Raw genomic sequence first — 27,988 nt, 5'->3', positions numbered from 1 at the left:
AAGGAGGAGAAAATAAAAAAGAAAAAAAAAAGCGAGAAAAGGGAAAGTGGGGACAAACAATAAAGCCCCTGCTGCTTATCTCAGAATTGGTTCGTATTGTTGCCTTCTTTTCTTTTTCTTACAAGAAAGAGAGAGAGAGGCACAGGGCTTCCTCTAGCACCTCGATCCAACTCATCAACCTCTTCTTCTTCTTCTTCCTTCAACTCGCTTTTCACCCAACCAGGTTCTCTCTTTTTCTATATTCCTTTCTCAATTCTCTTTGTTCCTTTCTCGTTTTCCTTTGTCATTTACTCTTTAAAGCCTCCTATTTTTTTAATTTTAATTTTTCCTTGTTTTAGTGGGTATTCTGTTTCAACTTTTCCCATTTGACTCGGTTTGGTTTCCAATTCGATTCCCCCCTTCTACTTCCAGATCAGTTTAAAGTTGTTTTGTTTTGTTTTGTTTTGTTTTTTTTTTTAATTTTTGTTTTGGGGGAATCTCAGTTGATACTGCTGCGGCCCATGATATTATCTGGTGTTGTTTTAGTTCATTTTTTCGATGTAACTCTTTGATGCATTGCTTTGATCGTGGGTTCTGGTTGGTTCGCTTCCAAACAACCTTGAAATGGTAAATGCAAAAGCTTTAAGCTTGAGGTTTTTCTGAAAGAAAAATAAATGAAAGAAAATACTAACTATCTCAGAAAACATAGGTCTTCATGATGGCTACATGTTTCAAAAATAAGCTTCTGCATATTAATGTTGATTATTTTTTCCTCTGTTGCATTATATTGCCAGGTTCTTTATAATTATTTTAGGTATATAATGAGGGTCTTATTTGCTTTGTTTTCCCTTTATATTGAATTTGGATCTAGTTTCAAACTTAAGTTTACTCGGTTAAACTCGCGTGAATGTGTTTTCCTAAATTAGGTAGTTGCGTTGCCAATAGTCGTTGCAGGATAATAGCTAAGCATGGCTTGAATCAATTCTATATTGTGTTCTATGTAAAGATGTTGTCAAGTGCTGACCGTATAAGGTTTGACGAAAATCTAGTTACTTACTTGATAGGATTTGAAATATAGAGAACATGCAATTTGTCTTGCTATTTGTCAAATATTAATGGAAGTACTTCATCACTGTTGGCACTTGGCATAGTTGGGTGTTACTTTCTAGTTTCTGGCTTCAAAAGCGGGCTAGCTTGCTGTTGGTCATAAAGCATAACATCTGCATCTGTATAATTTCTTGGGTGTGTTTATGATATGTGAGTTTGAAATGGGCAAATTGTGTGTAGTATGTAAGAGTAAAATGTAGATGAATTTTTGTATGAAGTGTGCTTTCATTTTAGTTTTATTTCAACTTCAATATGTGGCATCCAGCTGACTTGACTGCATCTATTCAGAGTTCGGTTTTGGAATTGGTTGTTACGATTGAAGTCCAGTTTCAGCTACCTTATATCTTTTTTATTACTCTTTGGTGGAGCTGTACCATACATTTCTACTTACAATGGGTTGTTAATGATTTTTATATTTGGAAAGCTTAGGCTTATATCTTTATCTTGATAGATATGTGTTATAATTACAAGCTGACTTTGTTGTTATTTTCTCATGTTTCTATCCAACATTGAATAGGACATGGCTGCAGATGAAGATACTTCTGCTTTGAAATCTCAGATCAGTCAAGCACAAGAAACTTGGAGGCAGGAGATGGAACGAAGCCAATCGCAAGTGGATGTATTGCAAGCAAGGGTTATGGAGGTAAAGGCGTGCATAGAAGGGTCAGAGGAGGATGCAAAGAGGGAGTTAGAGGTTCTATGGCGAAGAGTCAAGACTGCTTCTACCCTGTTGTCCTACCTAAAATCAAAAGCTAGAATCATGGCTGTTCCTCATCTAGCCCATACATCTTGTGGCATCAAAAAATTAGATGGGATAGGAATGGTTGACAAAGATGGGATTCCATTATCAGGTTGGTCTAGGAATGTTGATCTTTCTTCATTTGATGGCCTAGATGAAGAATCTTGGATAGGAATTAACCATCAGCATGGTTCCTTAGACGAACAGGATGCAGTTTACATAGGTGAGTTACTCAAGTCTGTCCAGATGGTCACAGATGTGATGGAAGCTCTTGTCAAAAGGGTTTTATTGGCAGAATCAGAAACCACAATAGAGAAGGAAAAAGTGAGTTTAGGTAAGGAGGAAATTATGCGAAAGTCTGCTCAGTTAGAGAGTATGTCCATTAAATTAGAGGAGATGGAGCGTTTTGCTATGGGTACAAATGGTATTTTGAATGACATGCGGCAAAGAGTAGCAGATTTGGTGGAAGAAACAACTAGACAGAGACAGCGGGCTGCTGAAAATGAAGAAGAGCTTTCTAGAGTGAAACGGGAATTTGAGTCTCTGAAGTCATATGTTAGTAGTCTAATCACAGTAAGAGAAACCTTACTTTCTTCAGAGAAGCAATTCCAGACTATTGAGAGGCTGTTTGAACGGTAAATAATTAAAATGCTATATGCAATTGGTTATGTTAAGTGCTTTGATAGTTATCTGGTATTTGACCTGCATTGAATTGTTTGACTTATATGCAGTGACACACTTCCTGCTTCCCTTTTATCCTTAAATATAATCTTCTCTAGTATATTAGTATAAGTATTCATGATGACTTGCCCTTGAATTATTTTTCTTAGATCTAGTGCTATACCTGTGTCAAACACTTTATCCTTCTTTTCTGCTGTTGCTGGGTGGAGGGGGGATGCACCTCCTCATGCATAGGGCTGTTTTATCTTGGGTTTGAACATCAAGAGCACAACTTATCTCCTCACGCATAGGATAGTGTTATCTTGGGCTCAAATATCAGGAGCACAGCTCATGAAATTCTTAAATAAGATAAATTTATTTAAAAGGCTCTGTTAAGAGCTAACTTCATTCTTACTTTATATTTCTTCATTATGATTTGGTTAATGATTACCATGGTGCGTTCTTTTGAGCAAGATCTCATCCTGCTCCCCCCTCCTCCCTCTCAAATTTAAGAGGACGTCATCCTTCTTTACCTTCTGATTGAGTAACTCCCATTGAATTTGTCCAGGTTGCTTACCAAAATCAGAAATTTATATGAGTACACCAGAGGTCATCCTAAAGAGTTACATGTTTTATATGTTAAAATCTCACCTTTTTGGAAGTTGGCATGTTTATCATGTCTGTTGATGTGCCTTTTCTCTTGTTTTTGTCAGTTTCGGTATAGTTTTAGTATGCATATATCCTACTACACTCTCCAGTGTGGCAAGCTGAAAATATGGATTTTTTATTTTTTCTTTGAGTGAACACAGGTTCATTTGGATAGTTTTTGTTCGATATTGACATCTGCTACTACTTTATAAAATTTAGCTGTTTTTACACGGTAAATGCTGGTTTGATGGAGGCTGTTGGATGCATCTCTCCATGTTTAGGCTAACCTTATGCTATTCTTGAGAGTTTAGGTCATTATAATCTTCAAATGTCATTGTTGTGTGTGTGTGCAAAAGGATGCAAGCAATAGCCACATAAAGGAAGAAATGAATTTTTGAAAATAATGGACTGTTATTCCCAAGCAGATTGAAGCAAAAGTTTAGGTCCAAAAGAAGTCACATTAATACGTCAGTATAACTTGGGCAGGGTGGGATGGTCGGCATGTTGTGTATGTTTATTCAGGCATGTTACACATAGGCATTAACATTCACACATTTTCCTGCCAATGAGCTTAAATATTAATTTCAATTCTCATGTGGTAGGTTTTTGTTTTCCTAAACTAAAGATGTATTAGTCTCACTGCCTGATTGTTTCTCTTGAGCAGGCTAGTTGGAAAGACTACCCAATTGGAGGGTGAGAAAATGCAGAAAGAAGCTGAAGTTCAGAAACTTATGGAAGAGAATGTGAGGTTGAGTGCTCTGCTTGACAAGAAAGAGGCTCAACTTCTGGCATTGAATGAACAATGTAAGATGATGGCCTTGAGTGCTTCAAACATGTAAATGCCATTTCACCCTACAGATTACTTGCTTAGCTCTTCCTTGCTGACCACTGGAGGCTTCTAAGTGAAGCTTTACTGGATAAAGTACTTGATTGAGGTTCTTCTTATCCAGAATAAGCATCCATGAAGGGCTCCATAAACATCATTAATGCCTTTATCTTATTTTCTGCTTGCCATTTTTATGCCTATTTCAAAATTAAACGCAGGAATTAATTTTCCTTAGAATGTAAACTTGGCCTGCTCTTTAATCAGAAAAACAAGATGTGTCTATTCATTGTACATGTTGGAGAGATCAGAGACCAGATCATCAACCGCCCTCCCTCCCTCCCTCTCTCTCTCTCTCTCTCTCAAACACACACACACACACACACACTCACCAACATAAATTCTCAAGATACTTCTTTTGCGATTAGAGCACTAAGAATTTCCCACATGTTCCCTTCAGCCATAGCATTAAAAATGCAGTTCAAGTAAGAGAATTCAATGGCTGACTACAAAGATGATATGGATTCAATGGTAATAATAGATTTCTCTTATTTTCAGAACATCCAAAAATTTCTCATTCTATTGAATGTGTAGCAACTTAGTGTGGGTCATGCTATTTGCTTTAATTACATTTTAATGCTATAACTAATGTGACATAACCAATGATATATAACAAGCAAAACGCCTCGTTCCAGGATCACTTTGAAATTTCTTTTACTGGCTAGAAGGAATGTCGTGTGTTCCTTTACCGTGATCACATTCTAAATCACAGTATCATTCCGTATTATGCATATCACCGCAAGGTTAATTGTTCAACTGTGTACTTAAAGAACTTTCAGCATGGAAAACAACCCCATGTATCTTCCTCCCTTCTTGTTGGGCATGCCCTATGGCAAGGCTTTTTACATGAATGATGCTCGACACAGTCGTATGGGTCATGCGAGAGTTTGAGATGATTGTGCGACCATACCCCATTGCTTGTTTTTGTCTTAGGATTTTGGACAAGAGTAACATGGAATCACGTGTTTGTACTTTGATACACGCAAAAACCTGCTTATTGGATATATCTGTGTCTGTTTGGACAATCGCGAGCAGTTTGTGTGTTGGTTTCTGTTAATGACATCTCCCCTCTCTCGTTGCCAGCCACTCCAAACAACGTTGCTTCTGCTTGTTTGAACAAGAAAAATGAGAAAATTTAATTTTAATCGATTCGATCTGAAAACACTGCTACCAAAGAGTTTGCATTCGCAAGCTTGCAGTGCAGTATTTTTCTTGCAGATATATTTGGATGGTTGTGACCTTGGATTTAATTCCAAAATGGTTACTCCTAGATCCGTGCGCATTAAATGCAGGAGTAAAGGAAGCATAGGTAAGCAATGCTGGCCACGGTACCATCAAATTCAAAGCGTATCTTTTGGGCCTTGGAACATGATTCAAGTTACGTTATTATAAAGGGAAGAGGTACTAGTGGTTCTTATTTTAGAAGGCATTACTTTTCCTTGGTGGTCCTTGTGTAGGTTGAATATGAACTTGTTTGTTATATGTTCTAGTCTTTCAGGAGCACCACATGTAGGTGAGACCAGAGTCTTCAATATGAATCCGAACCTATGAGCTCTTGGCTCATTAGGGGTTAGAGCTAGGTTGAGTTAAACAAAATTTGACTTCGTAAAATAAGTTAAAGTAAATAATCTATCCACTGATTGATCATAATTCAATGATGTGCAGTTTTCCATCGAAGGTTAGAGTGTGCTCTTGAAAATCAGTAGGTCTAAGTTGGTTGTCTAGACTTACTAGTTGCGGTAGTTAGGAATGACAATAGGTTGAGTTAGGTTATGTTTTGTATAAATAAGTTTAGCCTATTTAATAATTTTAAAATTTAAGTCTAATATATTATTTGTTATAGACATTTTATTAAGCCTAACTTGACAATTTTAAAAGTTTATTTTGACCTATTAGTTTTTTTTAATGACTTACTCTATATTAAGATTTTTAATAGATTATTAAACATTTTTATAAATAAGTTATTAAACTATTTAAATAGATATATCTTTATAAAGACTATGAGACTTATATCTAAATAAGTTATAAAAAATGGTTCAACACCTTGAATATGTATAATAAAATTATATATTCTTATTTCATCAAATCTGTAATTAAAATAATATAAATGTAAATAAGTGTTTATGTACATATCCATAACAGTAATACAAAAAACTCTAGCGAACATGACTCTCTTTTTTAGAAGTTATGTAGTATGGATACTCTTTAACTTCAATAAAAAGGATTAGGATTTATGATTTATGATTTTGTTTATTTTAAAATTTAATTTATTTAATATTATATTATATTATAATTTTGATATATAATTGTTTAGTATATTATTATAAGTTTTATGAATTTAAATAAGCTATTTTAATAGACATAATATACTTTTTCTTAAGTTTAAATCTGATTTATTTAATTAATTAAATATTTTAAAGAGCTTAAATTAAGCCTATTACTTAAATAAACCAAACCAGGCTAGGCCTTAAAAAGGCTAGACCATAGCATCTGTCAGATAGTTTGGTCTATTTTCATCTGTTGTGGTAGTGGATAATGCTTTGATGAAGAGTCTTCTAATAAGCTTGTAGAGTAATAAAAAGTAAAGGTACATCAAGTAGTTGAGAACCAAAGCATAAGGTTTGCTTTGGAGCTATCTAGCCTCCAATTATATAAGAGTACAGTCTAGGTAAATTTATAGAGAAATTCTTATAAGAGAACGAAAATTTGCATACAAAAAAAAAAAAACTTCTCTTTAAGTTAACTTATACTTCTCTAAATAATTCCTGATAAGAAAAAAATCAATATAAAATTCCTAATAACTTATACTTCTTTATTTTTTGAGAAGCTTTATAAAATTCTCCTATTTAACTTTTTTATTGATTGTTTTAAACCTATTGTAAAGTTATCAATTTTTTTTTGTCATTATCTTCTTTAATGATGATGATTATGGCAACACCTTCTTTAGCCAAGGGCAAACATATGAATCCTCGTTTGCTTGACATTAGTGAATATGAACTTTGCTCCAACTATAACTTATTCACCTCCTATATAGTTAACATTGTGGTTATGGATAATCTTAGTGAATAGGACGCCATAAAAGATTTCAAAATAAGTGAAGGGTTACAAATTAATATCAAATAACTGTTACAAGAGTAGTTCAATTACAACAATTTCAAAATAAAATCTAAGACTTATAGAAGTTCCACCCACCCCTTCACTGAGTCCGGTGCTGATCGTCTTGATTACCTGAAAAATGAATGTAAGGGTGAATACTCTACACTACCCAAAACACAGTCAATGTAGAGTCTCACCTCTAGCACATTTCCAATACATTAAACAAATACAATCACAACAACATTATCACACAACTCATGTCAATTTAACACCGATGCATTCATGGCATCGGCAACATGGCAGCATTTCACATCCATAAGTACGATACACAAACCCATGCATATGCACGCTAGCCATACTCATTGTGGCACTGTGATCACAGATTTACATCATGAATGGTCGCCGGTTACCCTCGCCTCACGGATACCATGTGGACAGTCACTGGTCGCTCAACAAAGATAGTGGTCAGAGGTCTAGTTAAAAAGAGAGTGTGTGGCCTGTGGTGCATCCGTTCCACAGTCGGTGTTACCACCACTCCCTCTTCCCAAGGTATTTCTACCATCCTCATCTTCCACACCCCCAGTATATCACTGAACCATTCACAGCACATTACAACGGCGCTATACGCCCCATTCACATACATTTCATTCACGCACGTAATATTCATGCTTGCACACGACACACAGCCTATATTCAATTCACAATACTCGGCACATAGCCCACATTTTATCCACAATATACAACACATAGCCTTCATTCATTAACAATAACATTAATTTACCAATCAATAGCATTCAATCACACACAATCACCTCCCACAGGGCCTAACTATTCTAGCATACATCACATTGCACACCAATTTTCATTAAACACACAATTCCTACTCTCTATCTCAGCCACATTGCATTAATTAATAAAACATGCAAGGATTACAACACATTTGAGATAGGTAGAGTCCCCTTTACCTTAAATTTGAAGACCCACACTCGGATTCGACCACGGATGTGCTCCCTACACAGATTGCAGCCTAAAACACATGGAAGAACTCTATAAGAACCCAAGGAAACCTAGAAACAAAGAAAAGGAGATGAGAAACGAAACCCTAACCATTAAAACTCACCTCCAAGCGTTTCCTACACAGATTCAACCTTCAATCAAGCTTCCGAACGGCTTTGGAGGCAATATAATTGGTAGAAAAAGGTTTGGGAATGAGAGGATCGAAGGGAATTCGAAGGGAGAGGGAGAAATAACCCTCTCCGAACCCTAACTCCCTTTAAATCATTTCCTGGTCGCGACACTCTCGCTACAACGAGATATTCTCGCTGCAGCAAAAATATCAGACGAAACTGCACCCTGGTTTCTGCAAAATCTCGCTACAGCGAGACCCTCTCGCTACAGTGAGATTGCACCCAGAAATGCATCCCAAACTGTTGTTCTGTCGCTACAGCGAGACGTCTCTCGCTACAGCGAGAATGCGACAGTTCTGGTTCTTCCTCCCAGGGCCCTCTCGTTGCAGCGAGAATTCTCTCGCTGTAGCGAAACCAACCCAGAATTACTCCATGCACTTAGACACTTAGCCCATTTTAGTCCTATCTAGTCATGCATACACACAATATACACGTATATATACTTAATACACATAAACATCATTACCAAGTAAGTCAACACACACACATATATGCATTTAGATTTATATAAATACCATAATTAATATTACAAAAATTTGGGGCATTACAACTCTCCCTTCCTTTAAGGAATTTTGTCCCTGAAATTCAACCAAACACTCACAAACTACAAAAACAACCTCGGGGTACAATTCTCTCATTCTACTCTTCGTTTCCCATGTGACATCTCCCTCATCACTTAAGCTCCATATTACCTTCACCAATGAGATGTCCTTGTCCCTCAGTTGTTTAACACAGTGGTCAGCAATCCTCACCGGGTACACATCATACGACAAGTCTTCTCTCACTTGAACCGGGTCAAGATCTATCACATGGGACGGATCCGACACATATTGCCTAAGCTGCGACACATGGAACACCAGATGTAGATTCGAGAGATTCGGAGGCAACACGATCCGATATGTAGCAGGACCAATCCTACTCAACACTTCAAACAGCCCAATAAACTTAGGAGACAACTTCTGAGACTTCAGAGCTCTCCCCACTCTGGTTATAGGTGAGACCTTTAGAAACACATGGTCACCCAATTGGAACTCCAACGGCTTCCGTCTCCTATTATAGTAACTCTTCTGTCGATCTTGGGCAGCCTTCATTTTATCTCTGATCATTCTGATTTGCTCATTCTGCCTTTGGATCATATCCGACACACATAGAGTCACCTCTCCAGTTTCATACCAACATAACAGAGTCCTGCACCTCCGCCCATACAAGGCCTCAAACGGTGTCATTCCAATACTGGCATGATAACTGTTGTTGTACGTGAATTCCACTAGTGGCAAGCACTCTTCTCAAGTTCCCTGCTGTTCAAGCACACAATCCCTCAACAAGTCCTCCAGGGACTGGATGGTCCGCTCAGTCTGACCGTCAGTCTATGGGTGATAAGCCAAGCTCAGTCTCAGCTTAGTCCGCAATGCCCGTTGCAGGCTCTCCCAAAACCTCGAGGTAAACCTCGGATCTCTATCTAACACCACACTAGTCGGCACTTCACGCAGCTCCCGCACATATAACTCCGTAAGTCTTTCCAACTTATACTTCATCTTGACCGGGAGAAAGTATGCAGCCTTGGTCAATTGATCCACTATCACCCAGATGGCGTCATGGTTGTTCCTGGTCTTAGGCAGCCCAGAAACAAAGTCTGATGAAATACTATCTCATTTTCGCTTGGGGATATCTAACGGTTGCAACAACTCAGGTGGACGCTGGTGCTCTACCTTCGCCTTTTGGCAAGTTAGGCATTTAGCCTCATATTCAGCCACGTCCCTCTTCATTCCATTCCACCAAAAACTCTTCCGAAGATTTTGATACATTTTAGTTGCACCATGGTGAAAACTCATCCTGCTTTTATGTGCTTCCTCTAGCACCATCTGTCTTAGCTCATCCACTTGAGGAATGCACACTCGGTTCTGGAACTTGATCATCCGTTCTCATCATGGTGGAACTCCAAGTCTTTTCCCTCATCCTTTGCCTCATCATGTCTTGCAGGAAGACATCTCCCTACTGAGCATCTCAGACGTACACCAAAAAGTCGTTATGAATCGTTGTCTCTCCGAGGTACAAGCTCCTCGGTCTCACTTTCATGGCCAAATTTATGTCCCGAAATTCCTCAATTAACTCCATTTCTTTCACCATCATTGCTGCCACATGCAATGATTTCTGGCTCAATGCATCGGCTACCACATTTGCCTTGCCAGGGTGGTAAGACAATGTGAAGTCGTAGTCCTTGAAGAATTCCATCCATCTCCTCTGCCGCATATTCAGCTCCTTTTGATCAAATAGATACTTCAAGCTTTTGTGGTCACTGAACACCTCAAACCTCGCTCCATACAGGTAGTGCCTCCATACCTTAAGAGCAAAAACTACCGCGGCTAACTCCAGATCGTGTGTCGGATAGTTGACTTCATGCAGGCGCAACTGCCTCAAGACATAGGCGACCACTCGCCCGTCTTGCATTAAAACACAACCAAGTCCTTGCCCGGATGCATCATAATACACATCAAACTCCTGCTCCGGTTAGGCAGCACTAACACCGGCGCCGAAGTCAGCTTTATCTTCAGCTCCAAGAAACTAGCTTCACACCCCTTGGTCCACTTGAACTCCTTTCCCTTGCGGGTCAACTTCGTTAAGGGCAACGCTATCTTAGAAAATTCCTCAATGAATTTCCAATAATAGCCTGCCAATCCAAGGAAATTGCGCACCTCTGTCACATTCGTCGGCCTCGACCACTCAGCCACTGCTTCCACTTTTGCAGGGTCTACCATGATCCCTTCCTTTGATACTACATGTCCCAGAAATTGGATCTCTGACAACCATAACTCACATTTGGAGAATTTCGCATACAGCTGCCTCTCCTTCAGAATTTGCAGGATAGTCCTCAATTGCTCGGCGTGCTCTTATTGAGTCTTTGAATAAATTAGGATGTCGTCGATGAACACCATCACAAACTTATCCAAAAACTCATGGAAGATCCTGTTCATGTAGTCCATGAACACCGCAGGCGCATTGGTCACCCCAAACGACATCACCAAATATGCATAGTGACCATACCGCGTCCTGAACGCAGTTTTAGGTATATCTGTATTCTTTACTTTGATCTGATGATACCCCGACCTCAGGTTAATCTTCGAGAACACTGCTGCTCCCCTTAATTGGTCCATAAAATCATCGATCCTTAGAAGTGGATACTTGTTCTTGACTGTTACCTTGTTCAACTGCCGATAATCTACACACATCCTCATGCTTCCATCTTTCTTTTTCACCAAGAACACTGGTGCTCCCCACGGTGACACACTCGGTCTTACAAACCGTTTCTGCAGTAAGTCTTCCACTTGTTTCTTGACCTCTGCCAATTTTATTGGTGACATCCTATAAGGTGCCACAGAAATCAGACTTGCTCTCGGAATGAGGTCAATAACAAACTCTATCTCCCTCTCAAGCTGTAGCTCAGAAACATCTTCGGGAAAAACCTCCAAGAAATCCCTCACCACCGGAATATACTCCGGCTTCGCTACACTTTCGGCTTCCATTGAGAACATAACCATGAAAGCCTTGGCATTTACCCATTCTTCCACGCTCCCTGGCTCATAAGCCTTGGAACCTCTGTCATTGTCTCACCGAAGATCAAAGTCATCTCGCTACAGTCCAGCAGCACATGGTTGGCAGCAAGCCAATCCATTCCCAGAATTACATCCAGTTGAGAAAGAGGTAAACAAATTAAGTCCACCTTGAACTCCCTACCATGTGCCATTATTGCACACCCCAGACACACCCATGACGTTACAACCGGCTTACCCATAGGGGTAGTCACCACAATATTACATGACAATTCAATCATATACAAGCCCAGACTCTTCACACAGTTCATAGATATAAAAGAGTGCGTAGCACCCGAATCAAACAGCACATCAAGCAATCGACCCTTAATAATGCATTTATCAGCTCTTCTGATTGTGAAGCCTCTGCCTCGCTCATAGCAAAGACTCTACCAGGAATGCTCGACTTCTGTCCCGTACTTGGCCCCGTACTTTCTCTTGATTCTGGCCTCTGAGCTGCATTTGCACTACCACCCCTTTTGGCGGCCTAGCACTCATTTGCAACGTGCCCCGACTTCTCACATTTGCTACAAGTTATCCTTGACTGTGGGCAGTCTTTCACCATGTGTGGCCCCCCACACCTGAAGCACTTAAGTGGCCCTCTGAAAGAACTCGATCCTGAACTGCTTCCACTACTCCTCTCTTGAAATGAACTCTCTCGAGATTGAGAGCGATTCGAACCCAAGTACATTCCCTTGAGAACCTAGGGGGTCTTCTATCTTGCCTCACTGGGCCGGCTCCCCTAGTGTCCATCGTCTTCCCTCTTGAGTTAGCTTCAAAGATTTTGCTCTTGCTCACCAGAGTGAGCAAGTCCGTCAGTTGAAACACACTGACTGCATCCCGAATGTCTGACCTCAATCAATGCTCAAATTGAGCACACAGATCCTCCTCTCCATCACCATGCTGGTAGTGAGGCCAATATTTCATCAACTCTTGGAACTTAACTACATACTCCCCACAGTCATGTTTCCTTGCTTTAGCTCAAGGAACTCCCTAGATTTCTGCTTCCTCAGGTCTCGGGGAAAGTAGTTCCCTAGGAAGATGGTCTTCAATGTTTCCCACTAAACATAGCCATCTTCTTGTGGCAAGGTCTGACTGGCAAACCTCCACCAGTCCTCAGCCTCCCCACACAGTAAATAGGTGGCATAGGCAACCTTGTTCTCTTCACGGCACCCCATTGCATTGAAGATCTTCTCCATATCGGCCACCCACCTTTGAGCTCCTTCAGGGTTGAATGCCCCCTCAAACTTGGGAGGATCATGCCTAGTGAAGGCAGATAACCCTCTATACTCAGCTAGCTCTCCGCCTTAATTGTGCACCATGGCTTCCAGAATCTGAGCCATGCGTTCCATGAGATCATTGATGTCTCTAGCTCTTCTACCTCTACCTCTACCTCTACCTCTACCTTTACCAAACATATTTAATCTAGCTTCACAATTTAACAGTCACAGTCCAACACGTTAAATCAATAATACATTTATAATTCAGGCAAACAAAACAATTAACACTTATCTTGGATGCTTCAGCCCGATACCCCAGTCCGATTTGGATGAACTGCTCTGATACCAAAATTGTAACACCTTAAATTTAATTTCAATTAAATAATAATTTCACAAATCAGATAACCAAATTTTCATAAAAGATTTTGAAATAAGTGAAGGGTTACAAATTAATATCAAATAACTGCTACAGGACTAGTTCAATTACAACAATTTCAAAATAAAATCTAAGTCCTATAGCAGTTCCACCCACCCCTTCACTGAGTCCGGTATTGATCGTCTTGATTACCTGAAAAATGAATATAAGGGTGGGTACTCTACACTACCCAAAGCACACAGTCAACATAGAGTTTCACCTCCAGCACATTTCCAATACATTAAACAAACACAATCACGACAACATTATCACACAACTCATGTCAATTTAACACCGATGCACTCACGACATCGGCAACATTTCACATCCATAAGTACGATACACAAACCCATGCATATGCACGCTAGCCATACTCTCTGTGGCATTGTGATCACAGATTTACACCATGAATGGTCGCTGGTTATCCCTGCCTCACGGATACCACATGGGCAATCATGGGTCGCTCAGCAAAGATAGTGGTCAGAGGTCTAGTCAGGAAGAGAGTGTGTGGCCCGTGGTGCACCTGTTCCACAGTCGGTGTCACCACCACTCCTCCTTTCCTAAGGTATTTCTACCGTCCTCATCTTCCACACCCAGTGTATCGCTGAAACATTCACAATACATTACAACGGCGCTAACATGCTCATTCACACATATTCCATTCACGCATGCAATAATCATGTTTACACAAGGCACATAGCCCACATTACATTCAAATACACGATAATAGGCCTACATTCATTTCATATTACACGGCCATCGAGCCCACATTTTTAACAACATTCATTCAATATATATATATATATACGGCACAAGTGCCCCATTCACAATGCTCGGTATACAAGCCCTTATCCTATCAATCAACATCTAGCATATAATTCACATTCATTAATTTCGGGTAGACACCCTTTCCCCCATCCACACTCATATGTAATATTCACATATCACGACATATGGCTCATATCATATTTCACAGCAATTTCCTACCCTATTACTCAGCCACATCACTATATTCCACAAATAAACAGCAAATCACATACATTTGAGATAGGGTAAAGTCTCCCCTTACCTTGGATTGAAGACCCACACTTGGATTCGACCACGGACTTGTTCCCTACACAGATTGCGGCCTTAAACACATGGAAGAACTCCATGAGAACCTAACGAAACCCAGAAACAGAGAAAAGGGGATGAGAAACAGAATCCTAACCATTAAAACTCACCTCCAAGTGTTTCTCACACGGATTCAACCTTCAAACAAGCTTTCGAACGGCTTTGGAGACAATTAATTGGTGGAATAAGGCTTTGGGTCGACAGGATTGAAGAGATTTGGGAGGAAATTTGAAAAATGAATCTCAAATCCATAAACCCCCTTTTTAAAACTCCTCATATCGCGACACTCTTGCTGCAGCAAGACATCTCTCGCTGTAGCGACGCCCTTTGTCGCCACAGCGAAAATCTCAGATGAAACTGCACCTTGGTTTTTGCAGAATCTCGCTACAGCAAGACCCTCTCGCTACAGTGAGACTGCACCCATAAATGCACTCCAAACTGTCACTCTGTCGCTACAGTGAGATGTCTCTCGCTACAGCGAGAAGGCGACATCCTTTCGCTAGAGCGGGGAAAGCCCAGTATTACACCCTTAACCTGTTTTCAACATTAGAAAATCCAATCCAATCAATCATACACCTACGCATACATATATATACACATATTCATACTCATTATCAAAAGCACCATCATTACGCCTTCAGTGCAAGTTTACAACATCCATTTACACTTATATGCACATCTATATGCATCAATAATTATATAAATAATCATAATTAACATCACAAAATTTGGGACGTTACAAAAGACATTTACTTACGTGATAAAAAATACTCCAATTTTGTTCACACCCAGATGAACTATAAGTCAAACTAAACATTTTAATAACAATGTTTTGTAAATATAGCATACATACTCCATAGTTCTTTCACCATTCAATTGCAAGTATGCAATAACTTATTAGGATAATTATCTACATAATTATATTTTGTAGCCCTTTATCTTTATGGTCTATTCAAATCAAAGATACTTTAAGCTTTTCTATATACTAACAACTGATGTGTAGCATTGTCAATATCTTTTTCACTTGTAGACAACCTCTCAATATATTTATACAACTATTCCATCACTTCAAGATCATTTTCAACTTTTTAATTGCCATAAAAAAATTAAGGATTAAGATAATGACTTGCAACATGCAATGAATGCATTTTGAATTGTTTCTTTATTTCTATCAATTGTTTCATATATTTAACCCGTCATAGGATTTTTCTCATTAGTAACAAGTCTAAGAACTTGCACAAAAGGTCTCATGGCCTTAAGAGTGAAAACATCAATAGTAATAAAAAAAGGCGTGATCGAGCATAGTGAATGTTGACCTTTTTTCTTTAGTTTTTTTGGTCGTTTTGGACATTAACCAAAATCTCACATTAGAACCTAACAAATAAAAATATAAATTGTTAAAATGAAATTAATTGAGAGTTAAGAATAATTCTTAGCAATTAACACAAAATTACTTTCATTGTCAATGACTACTTGCACAACATTTTTCTCTCGAGTCTCCTGAACAAAACTATCCAAAATCTCAAACAACTTTTCTCCAATTTACATATTATAACTTTTTTGTTATTGATGTCTTTCAAAGTATTCCATTGCCAACCTATATCCAATTTATTATTCATTGACCTCACTAATGCACAAGAAGAAAATGAAATAAAGGTAGTTTTTTGTTACTGATTAGGAGGACAACCGAGTGATCAGTCACTATAAAATGTTTAGGTCTCGTCAAAGATGAAGTAGATGGCCATAAAATGTTTGGGTCATGTGGAAGCCTTGTTGGAGATGAAGAAGACAATAAGAAAATGTTTAGCTCATGTTGGAAGCTTCATTAGAGATGAAGAAGATGATCGGAGGATGACTGTGTCGCATTAAAAGCTTCATTGGGAAGGAAGAAAAAGACTAGAAGCAATAGGAAAACATCACAGAGAAGAGAATGAGTTAGGGCTTGACGACAAAGAAGAAAAAATCAACAATGTAAAATGAGGAAAAAATTCCTAGATTGCCCCCTTAAAAGGTGTCCAACGTTCAGGGAGGGTAAAGTCAAAGTTCTACTTAAGATGAAATAACAGCTATGATAGTCGTGATTTTTACTATTCTTAGCTATGATAGTCGTTATTTTTACTATTCTTAGTTATGATTTGCAATACAATAGCCATTATGTCAAAACACAATAACGTAAGAATAGCAAGATGGTGTTACTTTGCTCCACACTGCCACAATAGCAATTACTATTGACTACTATGATTTGTTCTTTTTGTGATAAAATTGGATCAATGTGTGCCTTCGTTTTTCGCAATAGGAACATGAAAGTTTAACCCTATTGAAAATATTTTTTACATAAATCATAGTATTATTTTATGAGTAATATAAAATATTTAACTTATTTGAGGCATATGTTTATGAGTATTTTGTGGTTAGTTTTTAAGGAATTAGTCCATCATTGTTTGTTCTTTTTGTGAAAAAATTGAGTTATAATGTGTGACGCCTAAAAATAGCAGGATTTTTTTTTCAAGTACGAACATAATCTCTCTTTTCATAGAGAGTTTTAATCATACAAATAATATTCCGTATTCCATAGACAATCATCATTTCACTTTCCAATTTCAACCACACAGTGGGATAAAGACAAACATAACTCGTGACATAAAGGTACCTCAAGGTATTAAACATCAGTTTGGCAGAAATAGTAAAGTATTCAGATAGCGTTGAGAGCAACAAACATTAACCCAATCCATTAAACAGAATCACAACATAAGTAAACCAAATGCCCTACGAGCAGTCCCACTAGGATAGAAACAAATAACAAACGTCACTCATAAGGTGAATAATCCTCAATGGGATCAGACTCCTCAGAAGATGTTGGGGAAATAGAGCTAGAGGAAGCAGCGTCCTCAGTGTCCTCTTCAATCCATTCAGCAGTGTGAGGTGGTGAATGGACGATAGTGAAGGGTGAATAGGTGTTTGGGTAAGTAGGGAGCATATGGGACAGTACATCATCATTCCTCACTGAGGGTTCTGCCATATGGACATCTCTCTCAGTGGCCACAGGGGGTGGAGTAGGATCCTCAGTAGGGAATGGTACAGGTGCAGGTACTGGTCTAGAACTGGGAGTACGGGGATCAACAGACATGGGAGAAGGAGTAGCTGCAAGTGCAAGATAAGGTAGGTGGGAATCTCCAGGTGGGGTGGAGAAAACAAGCTCGATGGGGGTGTCAACCATAAAGTGGGTGGTCCATGAGTGTCCGACATCCTGTCCATAAATCACTCGTGCCATTCCATGGAAGATACTTTGCTGTGCTGCCGCGTCGAACACCCAAACGTCCTCCTCAGATGGTAGGATCCACACCTTCACTCGGAAGCTGGTCATCTGTATAAGGCATATACAAAAGTACAACAACACACACAAACAGGGGTGAGTTCTCCAAACACAAACAAACATTCAATAGCCGTACCCTAAGGAAGGTGACTTTTCACACCATCACCCCAAACCACATCATTATCCAATCTCAAAACAAACATTGGTACAATATAAGTCGGTTCATACTTCTCATAGATAATTCCTAGGTTCATCAAACTAATAATGCACATGATGCATGAATGCAAGTTTCTTTCCTCGCTATCCATCCCTCGAATTTTCATTTTAATGCATATGGTATGCATGGGGATCCCTTACTCTACTGCCAGCGACTTGCCCAACATTTAGTGTAGAGTTAACAATTTCATATCCAAGTCGTGTGGCGATCGGAGGACTCCATTCCCTGCATCACAATTGTACAGAAAAGAATTTATATCATTATTCAAAAATACCCAAACTGGTGTTGGCCCCAAACTGGGTCTCTTCGGGAATGGACCTCAACGACCCTAGGATGTGGAGTTCTTTTCGGGCTTGGCTAAGGCTTGCAAGTAGGGTCACGACCCGGCCATAGAGAGCTCTGTTGCGCCATCTAGGTCGACTGTTCCCCCTTTCGCCACCCCGTAGGTCTACTCGGGACCGAACCTCCAATACCTACAGTTGTGTCTCTGTTATGCCATCAAGTCGTTCCAAAGAAATGTTATGATGCATGAAGCATGATTTTCTTTTCTCTCCCTAATGTTTTCTCAATCTTGGATCACATGGAATTCAAAGCACAGAATCAAAGCCCTCACAAGGCCTGCTCAATCATTATTCACTTTCTCATCCTACATAAATTTGTTAAACAACAAGGTTTAGGAATTACATACAAGCTTCCAATCCCATCAATACACATCCACCATTTCTCAACACATAAATTTCAGTAATTTTGACATCATCCACTGAGATTTTCCTCATCCAATACCATTATAATAATTTACTATATCACCATCGCTCATTTTATCATTTCCATCGTTATTAACTATACTACTTCCTATTTAGATATGACTTGTTTCCACTTTCCTCTTTCTCTCTAGTTTTTCCATTTAGTTATTTTCTAATTACTTGTATTGATTCCCGACCACCTATTTAATTCAAGGTTACTTGGTTTAGTTCTAACTCTCTTTAGGTTTATTAATATTAAGTCCTCACGCGATGAGTTCTATTAAGTAGCTAATAGTGAGATCTTACCAAGAATGACTTTTATCAATTAACTACTATGTCCAGACCCTTAATTATCATCTCCATACCTTTAATTGCTATCTTTTCAGTTTGGGTAAACTTTTCATCAAAAAGGGCTGCACTTGATTTTCCCCTTTTATTCCTTATATAATGTAATGAACATGATGCATGATTCATCTTAATACTCACGGATCCAGGTGCAAACAGCAAACGTACCCTATCATTATACAATCCTTATCACCCATATTTCATCAAAATTAACACAATTTCAAGTACAACTTTTAGGATTCCGTATCATCAAAACCGAGAGTGAATAGTGCTCACTTTCTTGTCCACCACAAATTCCCAAAGCACCACATGCATGAAACTTTTTAAACCAAGTGGAATGTACATCAAAATCAATTCAATCATCCATCATCCAACATCCAAACTAGCAAGCAACCATTTTTATGCAAATCACGCAAAATCCAGCACGGTTTTCAAATTCTAAGTGTAGTTCAATTTTTTTCCATATGGTTTGAGTGTCCAAAAATTAAGATTTTCCACCACAATTACCTTTTCTTTTTGTGTGACTTCCCTTTATAATTTTACTAACTTTCCTTAAACAATTGTTTTTTTTGAACTTTAAGTACAACATTCTAATCTTTTACATGAAAAATCAAAGTTGTCTAGCCTTTCCACTAAATTTCCGTCAAGTTAAAAATAGGTAACACAAAGGAAATTAACATGCAATGACATAGTTTCATCGTCCAAGTGCAAGGGCAACATTTCCAAGTGACATTCAAACTTCCAAGGGTAAAACCGAAACACTTAGGGGCTGAAATCAATATGCAATGGCTTCCATTTCACATGCAATCCATGGTTTATTGATTACAAGGGTAAATCAACATTTTAAACAAAGAATCAAGCCAAACAAAAGCGAAATCGAGGCATGCACAAAGGGATCCAAAGCATTTCATGGTTAAAATTCAACATGCAAGTGAAAGGATGTGTTAATCAAGTTCACGGTTCATGGTTTCAAGGAAGAATTATCATTAATTCAAGGATTGCACCAAAGGAACATAAAAATTGAGACATGCACAAGGGAAAATCCACATCCTCACATCAAAGTTTCAAGCTTTTAAGGAACAAAGTTGATTAAAAGTGGAATCAAACTCTTTAGAATGTAACCAAGGCATGCAAACAAGGAAATCCACACACTTTCCGGATAAAATTTAACATGCAAGTTCAGATTTGAAGCTCTTCAAACATGCAGTCCAATATACACTATTTTTCAAAGGGAAAATAAGCAAAAATAGCCAAGATAGGGACATGCAAACACATCTATGGTGAGAACTCCCCCTTGCCTTGAATGTGTCAAAAATTTGACAGCAAAAGGAGTTAATCTTGGCTGGTTCTTCAAAAGAAAGGTGCTGGACCGAGAGGATGAGTTTCAAACTTCAATCTTTCTCCTCCGTGTTAGGTTGTCTTCCTCGGTTCTTTGAAGAGAAAATGGGAAAAGCTTCAAAATGGTTAAGATCAAAGTGAAAAAGGAAGTTTTAGGAGCTTTTGGTGTTAGGCTTCCATGGTTCTTCAAATCAAAGAAGGAAAAGGATGAGAAAGCTTACCTCCTTGAAGGAATGGTCACGGTTTTGAAGAATCAAGCAAGAGAATGCAAGGGTGAAAGCTTGGAGCTCCTTGGCTTGTCTTGAAAGGTTTAGAAAATGAGAAATTTTGAAGGGATTTAGGGAGAGAGGGTCTCGATTTATTTGAAGAAAATGGAGAGAATGGGAACTTGAAAGAATTTTGAGAGAAAGAGTGGGAGGCTCACGGTTTTTAGAGTGAAAAAAGAGAGGAAATAAGGTAGCTTGACCTATTTATATGAAGTGTTCAATTCTCCTTTGCCAAATGTAACTTAATGCTCACGGTTTGGGCTTGTGGGACAAGATTCAAATGCCAAAACTGCACAAAATTGATTTGAAGCAATTTGGAAGTGAAATTTGGTGAAAAACTTGAATAATAAAGGTGCCACGGTTTTTGTGCATGAATAGTGAATTCTTTTTGCAAACTTGCAAGTTAAGTAAATACATTTTGGCAAGCAAAATGCATGGAGGAATGCGGAGGCTGCATGCACATGGTTTGGAGTAGAATATTCCATGAATTGCATAAAATTCCAAAGGCTAGATTCTAGGCAGCAAATGCATGCAATGTAATTGGCCGACGAGGAGTTTGATGTGATGAGATTGTCTTTTGAAGGGACATTTGACATGGTGCAAATTTTAAGAAAAGCATTTAATTAAAGTAATCATGATGCCGGCCTTTTAGAAGACAAGACAAGAAAGTTCCGAAATAATTATGTCTACAAATCAGGAGGCAAGAATCTTTTTGCATGAAATTCTAGTGGTCAATACTAGATTTGGAAATCTTTACAGTAATGATTACTAAATTTCGTGAGATTCTGTGCAGAATTTTGACGGCTAAGGAATGATTACAAAATCTTAGCAATGATTACAAAATCTCACGTTTTTCAAGGCAGATAATTTTGATTTGACAAAAATTTAACTTTTTCGGATAAAATTATCAGGGGCATTGTAGACAGTACAACTGAACATACTCAAAGAAATCCTTGGATGATATTGAAACCATATATTGCATGCAGTCACCCTAAAATACCGAACTTAGAAATAAATCAATATTCTATCAAAATAAAATAATTTAACCTCTATCTAATTATTTCGATACTAATGAACCAGAATAAGCAAGTAAGTACGATTCAAGGGTCGCTAGCTAAATCATGAGAATTGGGGCGTTACATAATGTGCCTTGGTTTTTTACATTAAGAACATGATAGTTTAATTCTATTACAAAATTTTTTTACGTGAATAATACTATTTTAAGTTTTGAAAATTATATGTATATCGAATGTCCTTCTAATGTGCCTTGACTTATTTGAATGATCTTTTAAGTTTTGAAAATTATATGTATGCTAAATGTCCTTCTAATAAACTTATCTAATATTTAAATGAGATCAACAAATTTGTTTTGAAGTTTATCTATTTTTTTAAAATGATTTGACCTACTTAGTACTTAAGTCTCTTTGAAGTCTAGAACAAGTTTATTATTTTCATATATCAACTTTATGTTTTCCTTAATGAGTTTCAATACCTCATTTTCTATAATGTAACATGTTAGTTTATTTGATATTCCTTCTTTTGATATTGTTGACATTATCAATTAAACAAATATTTTTATAACTCATTTTTCATATAAATCAAAAAATATTATATATGACATTACCTTTTCACATATTTTATATAAATCTTATTTGGATTCTTGATTAGACTAATCTTCATAACTGACATATGGCATATATGACATTTTTCTTATTGACCTTTTTCACATTTTAAGTCACTACAATTGAGGTCTTCTTATGTGGATAACAAACTTCTCTTCTCCTAAAATTTTTCTTCCTTTTAGATTTGGTGACTTAAACTTAATGTACTTAGGTTCTATGCATTCAAAACAAATTATATCAGTCTTAAATATAAGCATTTTTTTTATCTTAGATTTTTATTCTTTAGTGAGGGTGGGCCTGAGCCTTCTTCCTTTTCTTTTCATTAGTGTTTTAGTCTCTTGAAGATAAAGGATAATTCATTTGCTGAGTCATAAGTATTAAAATTAGATGATTTTGTTTATTCATTATCTTTCAATTAGTTACTTTCTCTGAAACTTTTTCATCATTGGCTTTGAAATTAATAATTTATCCTTTCTTCCTTTCACTTTTCTAATTTCTGTACTACTTAAGAATTCTAAGTGAAGTGAGAATTTTCTTGGAATTCATTGAAGTTCAATCTTTTGCTTTCTGTACGACAACAAATTTAAGTTCCTCTTCATTTAGGATGTTTTCAAAACTTTCAAATTATTTTCTTCAATAGTGAACTATTTTTCAAGAACTCTCAAACTAGTCAGCAAAGTTTGGAATTCCTATCATTTTCTCAATAATTTTTCCTTTATTCATTCTAAATTATTGATATTGATGAACATTTATGCTTGCTTTTGTTCATTTAACATTATTGGTTTCTTCATGAGTTAGTGCTAGAGTATCCTATATTTTTTTAGATGTCTTACAATAAATACATTATTTAGTAGTAGATAATGTACATACAACAAAACATCTAGCTTTTGCATTATTCTATTATGTATTGTTCATTGATCTTCTAGTTTTGAGTTGCTATATGCATCAATAAGAAGATTATGATCTTCATTTTATATGATACTTAGAGGTTAAATTGTGTGAATTTGATGAGTATCATCATCCTATTCCTTTAAAAGGAATAATTATTGCCAACGAAGGTAAAAGGTATTGAAACATGTCTTCTATTAGCAACAACTTTGTTTTATTTATTTGAGACATTTCTCTAAATATATTTTCCTCTTTCACTTTTAGGTACTCAAGCTTAAAGGGTTGAGTACTTAGACCAACAAAAGTTTTGAGTTAGAAAACAAGATAAAAGGAATAAATTTATGCTCGTAAATATGTTTTTGAACTTAGAAATAGGTTATTTTTTTTAAAAATAATTAGATCAATTTAACTAAAAAGTAGTTAAATCAAAGAGAAGAATGTAAGTAAAAAAAGTAAGAACGCTTAACAATTTATAGGTGTTGATCATAATTAATAGGGTTTCATCTATTCCAGATTTGTCTCATTTTTCACATAGGACTAATTCAAGTATTGTTGCACAAGTGTTCCTTAGCTTAAATAATTTTAAGTATTATTGTTTACAAACACTTCTTTTAAGGCAAACATTCACTCTTATATTTTGTTTAAGTCTTTGTAAAGTTTTTCTACACATTTAAAAATATTGAACTTTTTGAAAAAAAAAACTTTAAATGCTTTGATAATTTAAAGTTTATATGTCTTAATCTCTCTTCTCTTGTTTATCTATACAAGCATTTATTCCTTGCTGATTGCTACTAAAGACCTTGTTCCTTTCATTTTGTGGTCTTAGTTATAAGAACATAGACCATTTGCTTGTATTTGTCATGAGCATTCATTGTTCAAATATAATTTATTCACCCTTTTATGTTGATATGTACAATTGAAATTATTTGATATTTAGACGCTCATTTTTTTGATCCTTTGTGATTAATTTTAAGAATATTATGGTTTAACTCTATTAAAGTAATGTTTTTGCAATAAAAAAATTAATTTTAACTTTAAATATTTAAAAGTGATAACATTTTCTTAAAAAAGGTATTTATAAAAAAAAAAGAGAAAACACAAAGCATAATAAGAAAATCACAATAAAAATTTATCATGTTTACGTGTTTAAAATTAATTTTAAAAATTAATATTAATGAAACTGAAAAAAAAAAAAAAAATCACTTTTACCAAACGGAGCTAAGAAAGAAACCCCCAACCCGCTAATTGTATTATTCTGGGATATATAGAGAGGGGGAGAGAGCAGAGCACAACATAGGGTGGGGATTCGGTGTTGGGAGAGGATGGCTGGGTGTCATATTTGATGGTCCTGAGGTGAGTTGAGTTAATTGAGCATTCTCATTGTCTTCACTGCCTCAAGATAGAAGTAGCTAATGCCCCCAAAAGGACAATACAATTGAGTGCTCTATTATTAGTTACTGGTCATGTCCTGTGTCCTGTTATTTTATAAATATATTATAATACACATTTTAATATATCTTTTTGGTAAATGTTTATTTATATTTTTAAAGTATCAATTAAAATATTTTAAATATTTTTATTAAACTTTTATCAATGTTTCCTCTGTAATTTTTAATATCGCATCGATATGATTTTTGATAAAAATATTTTTATTTTTTATTAATGTTTTAACAACATTAGTCAGTAGAATTATATTCCTTTTAGAATTATTATTATTTTCTGTCCATCATTTTAAGGTTTTAACGCAAGAATTAAGGAATAATTTTACTGTTCTCGTTTTTACTGAAATTACGATATAATTCGTGTTATACCCTTTTATTTATTTTATTAATTACTTTTTTATTTTAAGTTTATGATTCAATTGATAAAATAATTATTATTATTCTCGTAAACATTTAAAAGTGATAAATAAAGAAGAATAAATAATTTCTTAAGAAAAACAAAGGGAACATATTTTTTGTTATTATTTTCAATATTTCACATCTTTTGGTGTTTTTGAGATTTACTTATATTTCCAAACTTTTGTTATTTTAAAATTTAAGATTGATTTATTTTTTCTACCTATACCCTTATTTAATATTGTGAATAATTATTTCAATTAATTATTATAATTATATCTCTCATTTATCGTTTCCTTATTTTACTTATGAAAGGTAATTCATTTTTCAGAAAATTAAAGAATAATAAAGTAGGTATAGTTCTAGTTTATGGTATTTTATTTAATATATAATAAAATTATACATTAATTAAATATTTCTTAATCTATATCGATAACCTTAACAGCAAAAGATATAGAAATTTTGTGAACTTGTACAAATTTGAATCGGTAATAGTGTAATAGCAGCACCTTTCTCCTTTATTAATTATTTGGTGGGTTTCAATGGCAAATGAAAACATAAATAAAAGATGAAAGATCTAAATTTAAATTTCTCTAAGTTTGAATCATAGATTTTTATTTAGTTAATTAATGATAATATCAGGCGCCTCTATCTACTTTGCTTAAATTATGCGGTCCATGCCATTGAATTTATGGTGATTGCAATCTTCCTGAGTTCCCATCGTGTTTGCACAAGTGGGATTTCGTTGTATTTCTTCAATGGGACATTTGAGCTCTTAAATGGGAGATTTGCCTAATCTTGTCGTTCAAGTAGTAGTGTTTAGGTAAGTGTTTGTAATATCTTTGAATGAAATTTATTTTATTTAAAAGTAAGTATAAGGTAATGTGAGTAAAATTTGATGTAATTTTTTAAATCAATATAAATAATATAATTTATCACTTTTGTGAATTTAGAGGCAAAAATAAATTTATCACAATAATTAAATATGTTTACGTCGATTCAACATAAAACTAAAATTTAAATGTGTTTCCAAAGGCTATATAATAAATTTTGTTGTTGTTGTTGTTGTAGATTTTGTAAGAATACGAAACAACAATTAGTAAGTTACTACTAACTAATGTAGTTTAAATGAAAAAGAGGGTTAAACTTAAAGTCTTAAACAAAAATGCAAAAACCCATATTTCTTAGTCATAAAGCTATCCGCTGTACTAATTAGGTCAATAAGGAGATGTTTAAAAAAATTATAAAAAAATTATAAAGTAAAATGTTAATCGAAAATAAATAATATTTTATTTTGGGTATTGAAAAATAAATAATATGCGCAGGCAAAATTTCCCAGGCTGATGATAATAGGAGTGGTGATGAGTGATAAGAACAAAGTGCCAGAAATTTTTGAGTCCAAGAAGGAAAGTGGTCCTACATTGCTTATTAGGGAAGCAACAAGTCCAGTGGTGTTGGACTTGGAACTTGCGTTATCCACTAAACTAACAAGTTCGATATTAATTAGGTCTGCCCTACTTATGTACTGCATTGTTTTATAATAATATATATAACGATATCAATTTTTCACGCCCAAGAATATCCTTTTTCCTACCCTCATTTTCTTGACCCCCCAGAAGAAATTATCAATTGATTAATGAATAAATGTTTGAAATTCTTGCATTATCACAATTTTTTCAAAAAAAAAATCTCAATTTTTTTCTTTCATGCTTGCAACTCTCATAGACATGTATGTACAAACAATTTAGGTGTGGTCTGCTACATGTCCCCACATCCATGTGACTGTGTTTCGCTTACTCAATTTCTCTTTTTTCATGCTCACCTATGTCCATCGATAAATGGCTCTCCCCCCTGACCCATGAATCACACACTTCTGCTCTTAAGCACCCTCAAAAGACCCTCTCAACTTATGCAAAGATTCAATTCAAAGTCACTTGGACGGGTGCAAGAGCAACAAAATGGCCATAAGGAAATCCAATAAGCTACCCCAAACAGATGTTATCAAGCAAATTCTCAAAAAGTGCTCAAGTTTTGGTAAAAAACAAGGCTACAACGAAGAGGGTCTTCCTGAAGATGTACCAAAAGGCCACTTTGCAGTCTATGTTGGTGAAAACAGGACAAGATATATTGTCCCAATTTCATGGTTGGCTCACCCACAGTTTCAAAGTTTGCTCCAAAGAGCTGAAGAAGAGTTTGGCTTTAATCATGATATGGGCCTTACCATCCCATGTGATGAAGTTGTTTTTGAGTTCCTTACCTCAATGATCAGATAAGAAGGAAGGACTAGGCATTTTGATCAGTTATGAGGCTTATCAACATAAATCCAAAACTATTAGCCCTTTGTGTCAAGTGGCGGTTCTGAGTCTAAGGAACTATAAACATTTTTACGTTTGGTATTGTACTTGTATATACATAGATGCCAAAGAAAATTTCCTTGACCATGTCATTTGTTTCCTTGATTAATGAGTAAACATTTCAACCAAGCAATGATATTCATCGGGCTATTAATTGCTCCATAAATGGAAATTCGCAATGGTTTCTATCAACCAAAGAATTTAGACATTCAAATCTGTCAAGGGTAAAAGAAGCTCTCTTTCCTTATTCTTTATTATCTTGCACAAGAATGAATATTGAATATGTTACGATATACAACTACAACAAATTTTAAGAACACTAAAATATCGATATAATAATATATATTAAGTAAATATATCTTTCCTTTTACTAAAATATGGTTACAATATTTTAAAATAATACTTTTTTAAAAATTAAAATAAATCTTAA

The 27,988-nt window shown here is 36.1% G+C and overlaps 3 protein-coding genes across 6 annotated transcripts; 2 read left to right on the top strand and 1 right to left on the bottom strand.

The window, feature by feature from the left end:
* Nucleotides 1–55: 55 nt before the first annotated feature.
* LOC113858259 lies at nucleotides 56–4,519 on the top strand. 4 transcript variants are annotated; one of them, XM_027490804.1, is made up of 4 exons: nucleotides 57–223; nucleotides 980–1,011; nucleotides 1,604–2,460; nucleotides 3,798–4,208. In XM_027490804.1, the coding sequence occupies exons 3-4, from the start codon at nucleotides 1,607–1,609 to the stop codon at nucleotides 3,970–3,972; spliced, it is 1,029 nt and encodes a 342-aa protein (XP_027346605.1). In that variant the 5' UTR covers nucleotides 57–223; nucleotides 980–1,011; nucleotides 1,604–1,606; the 3' UTR covers nucleotides 3,973–4,208. The 4 variants fall into 4 exon arrangements, with proteins under 4 accessions (XP_027346606.1, XP_027346605.1, XP_027346603.1 ...); XM_027490802.1 differs by lacking the exon at nucleotides 980–1,011 and adding an exon at nucleotides 526–606 and having other exon boundaries at nucleotides 58–223; XM_027490805.1 differs by lacking the exons at nucleotides 980–1,011; nucleotides 3,798–4,208 and adding an exon at nucleotides 526–606 and having other exon boundaries at nucleotides 56–223; nucleotides 1,604–2,464.
* A 3,522-nt stretch (nucleotides 4,520–8,041) lies between these two features.
* LOC113859367 lies at nucleotides 8,042–9,525 on the bottom strand. The gene is made up of 2 exons (XM_027492163.1): nucleotides 8,901–9,525; nucleotides 8,042–8,139 (listed from the first exon to the last, which is right to left on the bottom strand). Exons 1-2 carry the CDS (start codon nucleotides 9,523–9,525, stop codon nucleotides 8,042–8,044), a joined length of 723 nt encoding a protein of 240 aa, XP_027347964.1.
* Nucleotides 9,526–27,100: 17,575 nt separating this feature from the next.
* On the top strand, nucleotides 27,101–27,559 carry LOC113858852 (auxin-responsive protein SAUR50). The gene has a single exon (XM_027491627.1). It carries the CDS (start codon nucleotides 27,163–27,165, stop codon nucleotides 27,475–27,477), a length of 315 nt encoding a protein of 104 aa, XP_027347428.1. The 5' UTR covers nucleotides 27,101–27,162; the 3' UTR covers nucleotides 27,478–27,559.
* The last annotated feature ends 429 nt before the right edge of the window (nucleotides 27,560–27,988 follow it).

The sequence above is a fragment of the Abrus precatorius genome, unplaced genomic scaffold, assembly GCF_003935025.1.
Source record: "Abrus precatorius isolate BTA unplaced genomic scaffold, Abrus_2018 Scaffold2, whole genome shotgun sequence".
Lineage (NCBI taxonomy): Eukaryota > Viridiplantae > Streptophyta > Magnoliopsida > Fabales > Fabaceae > Abrus > Abrus precatorius.
Note: the sequence above shows the minus strand (reverse complement) of the source record. Positions and strands in the feature narration are given on the sequence as shown.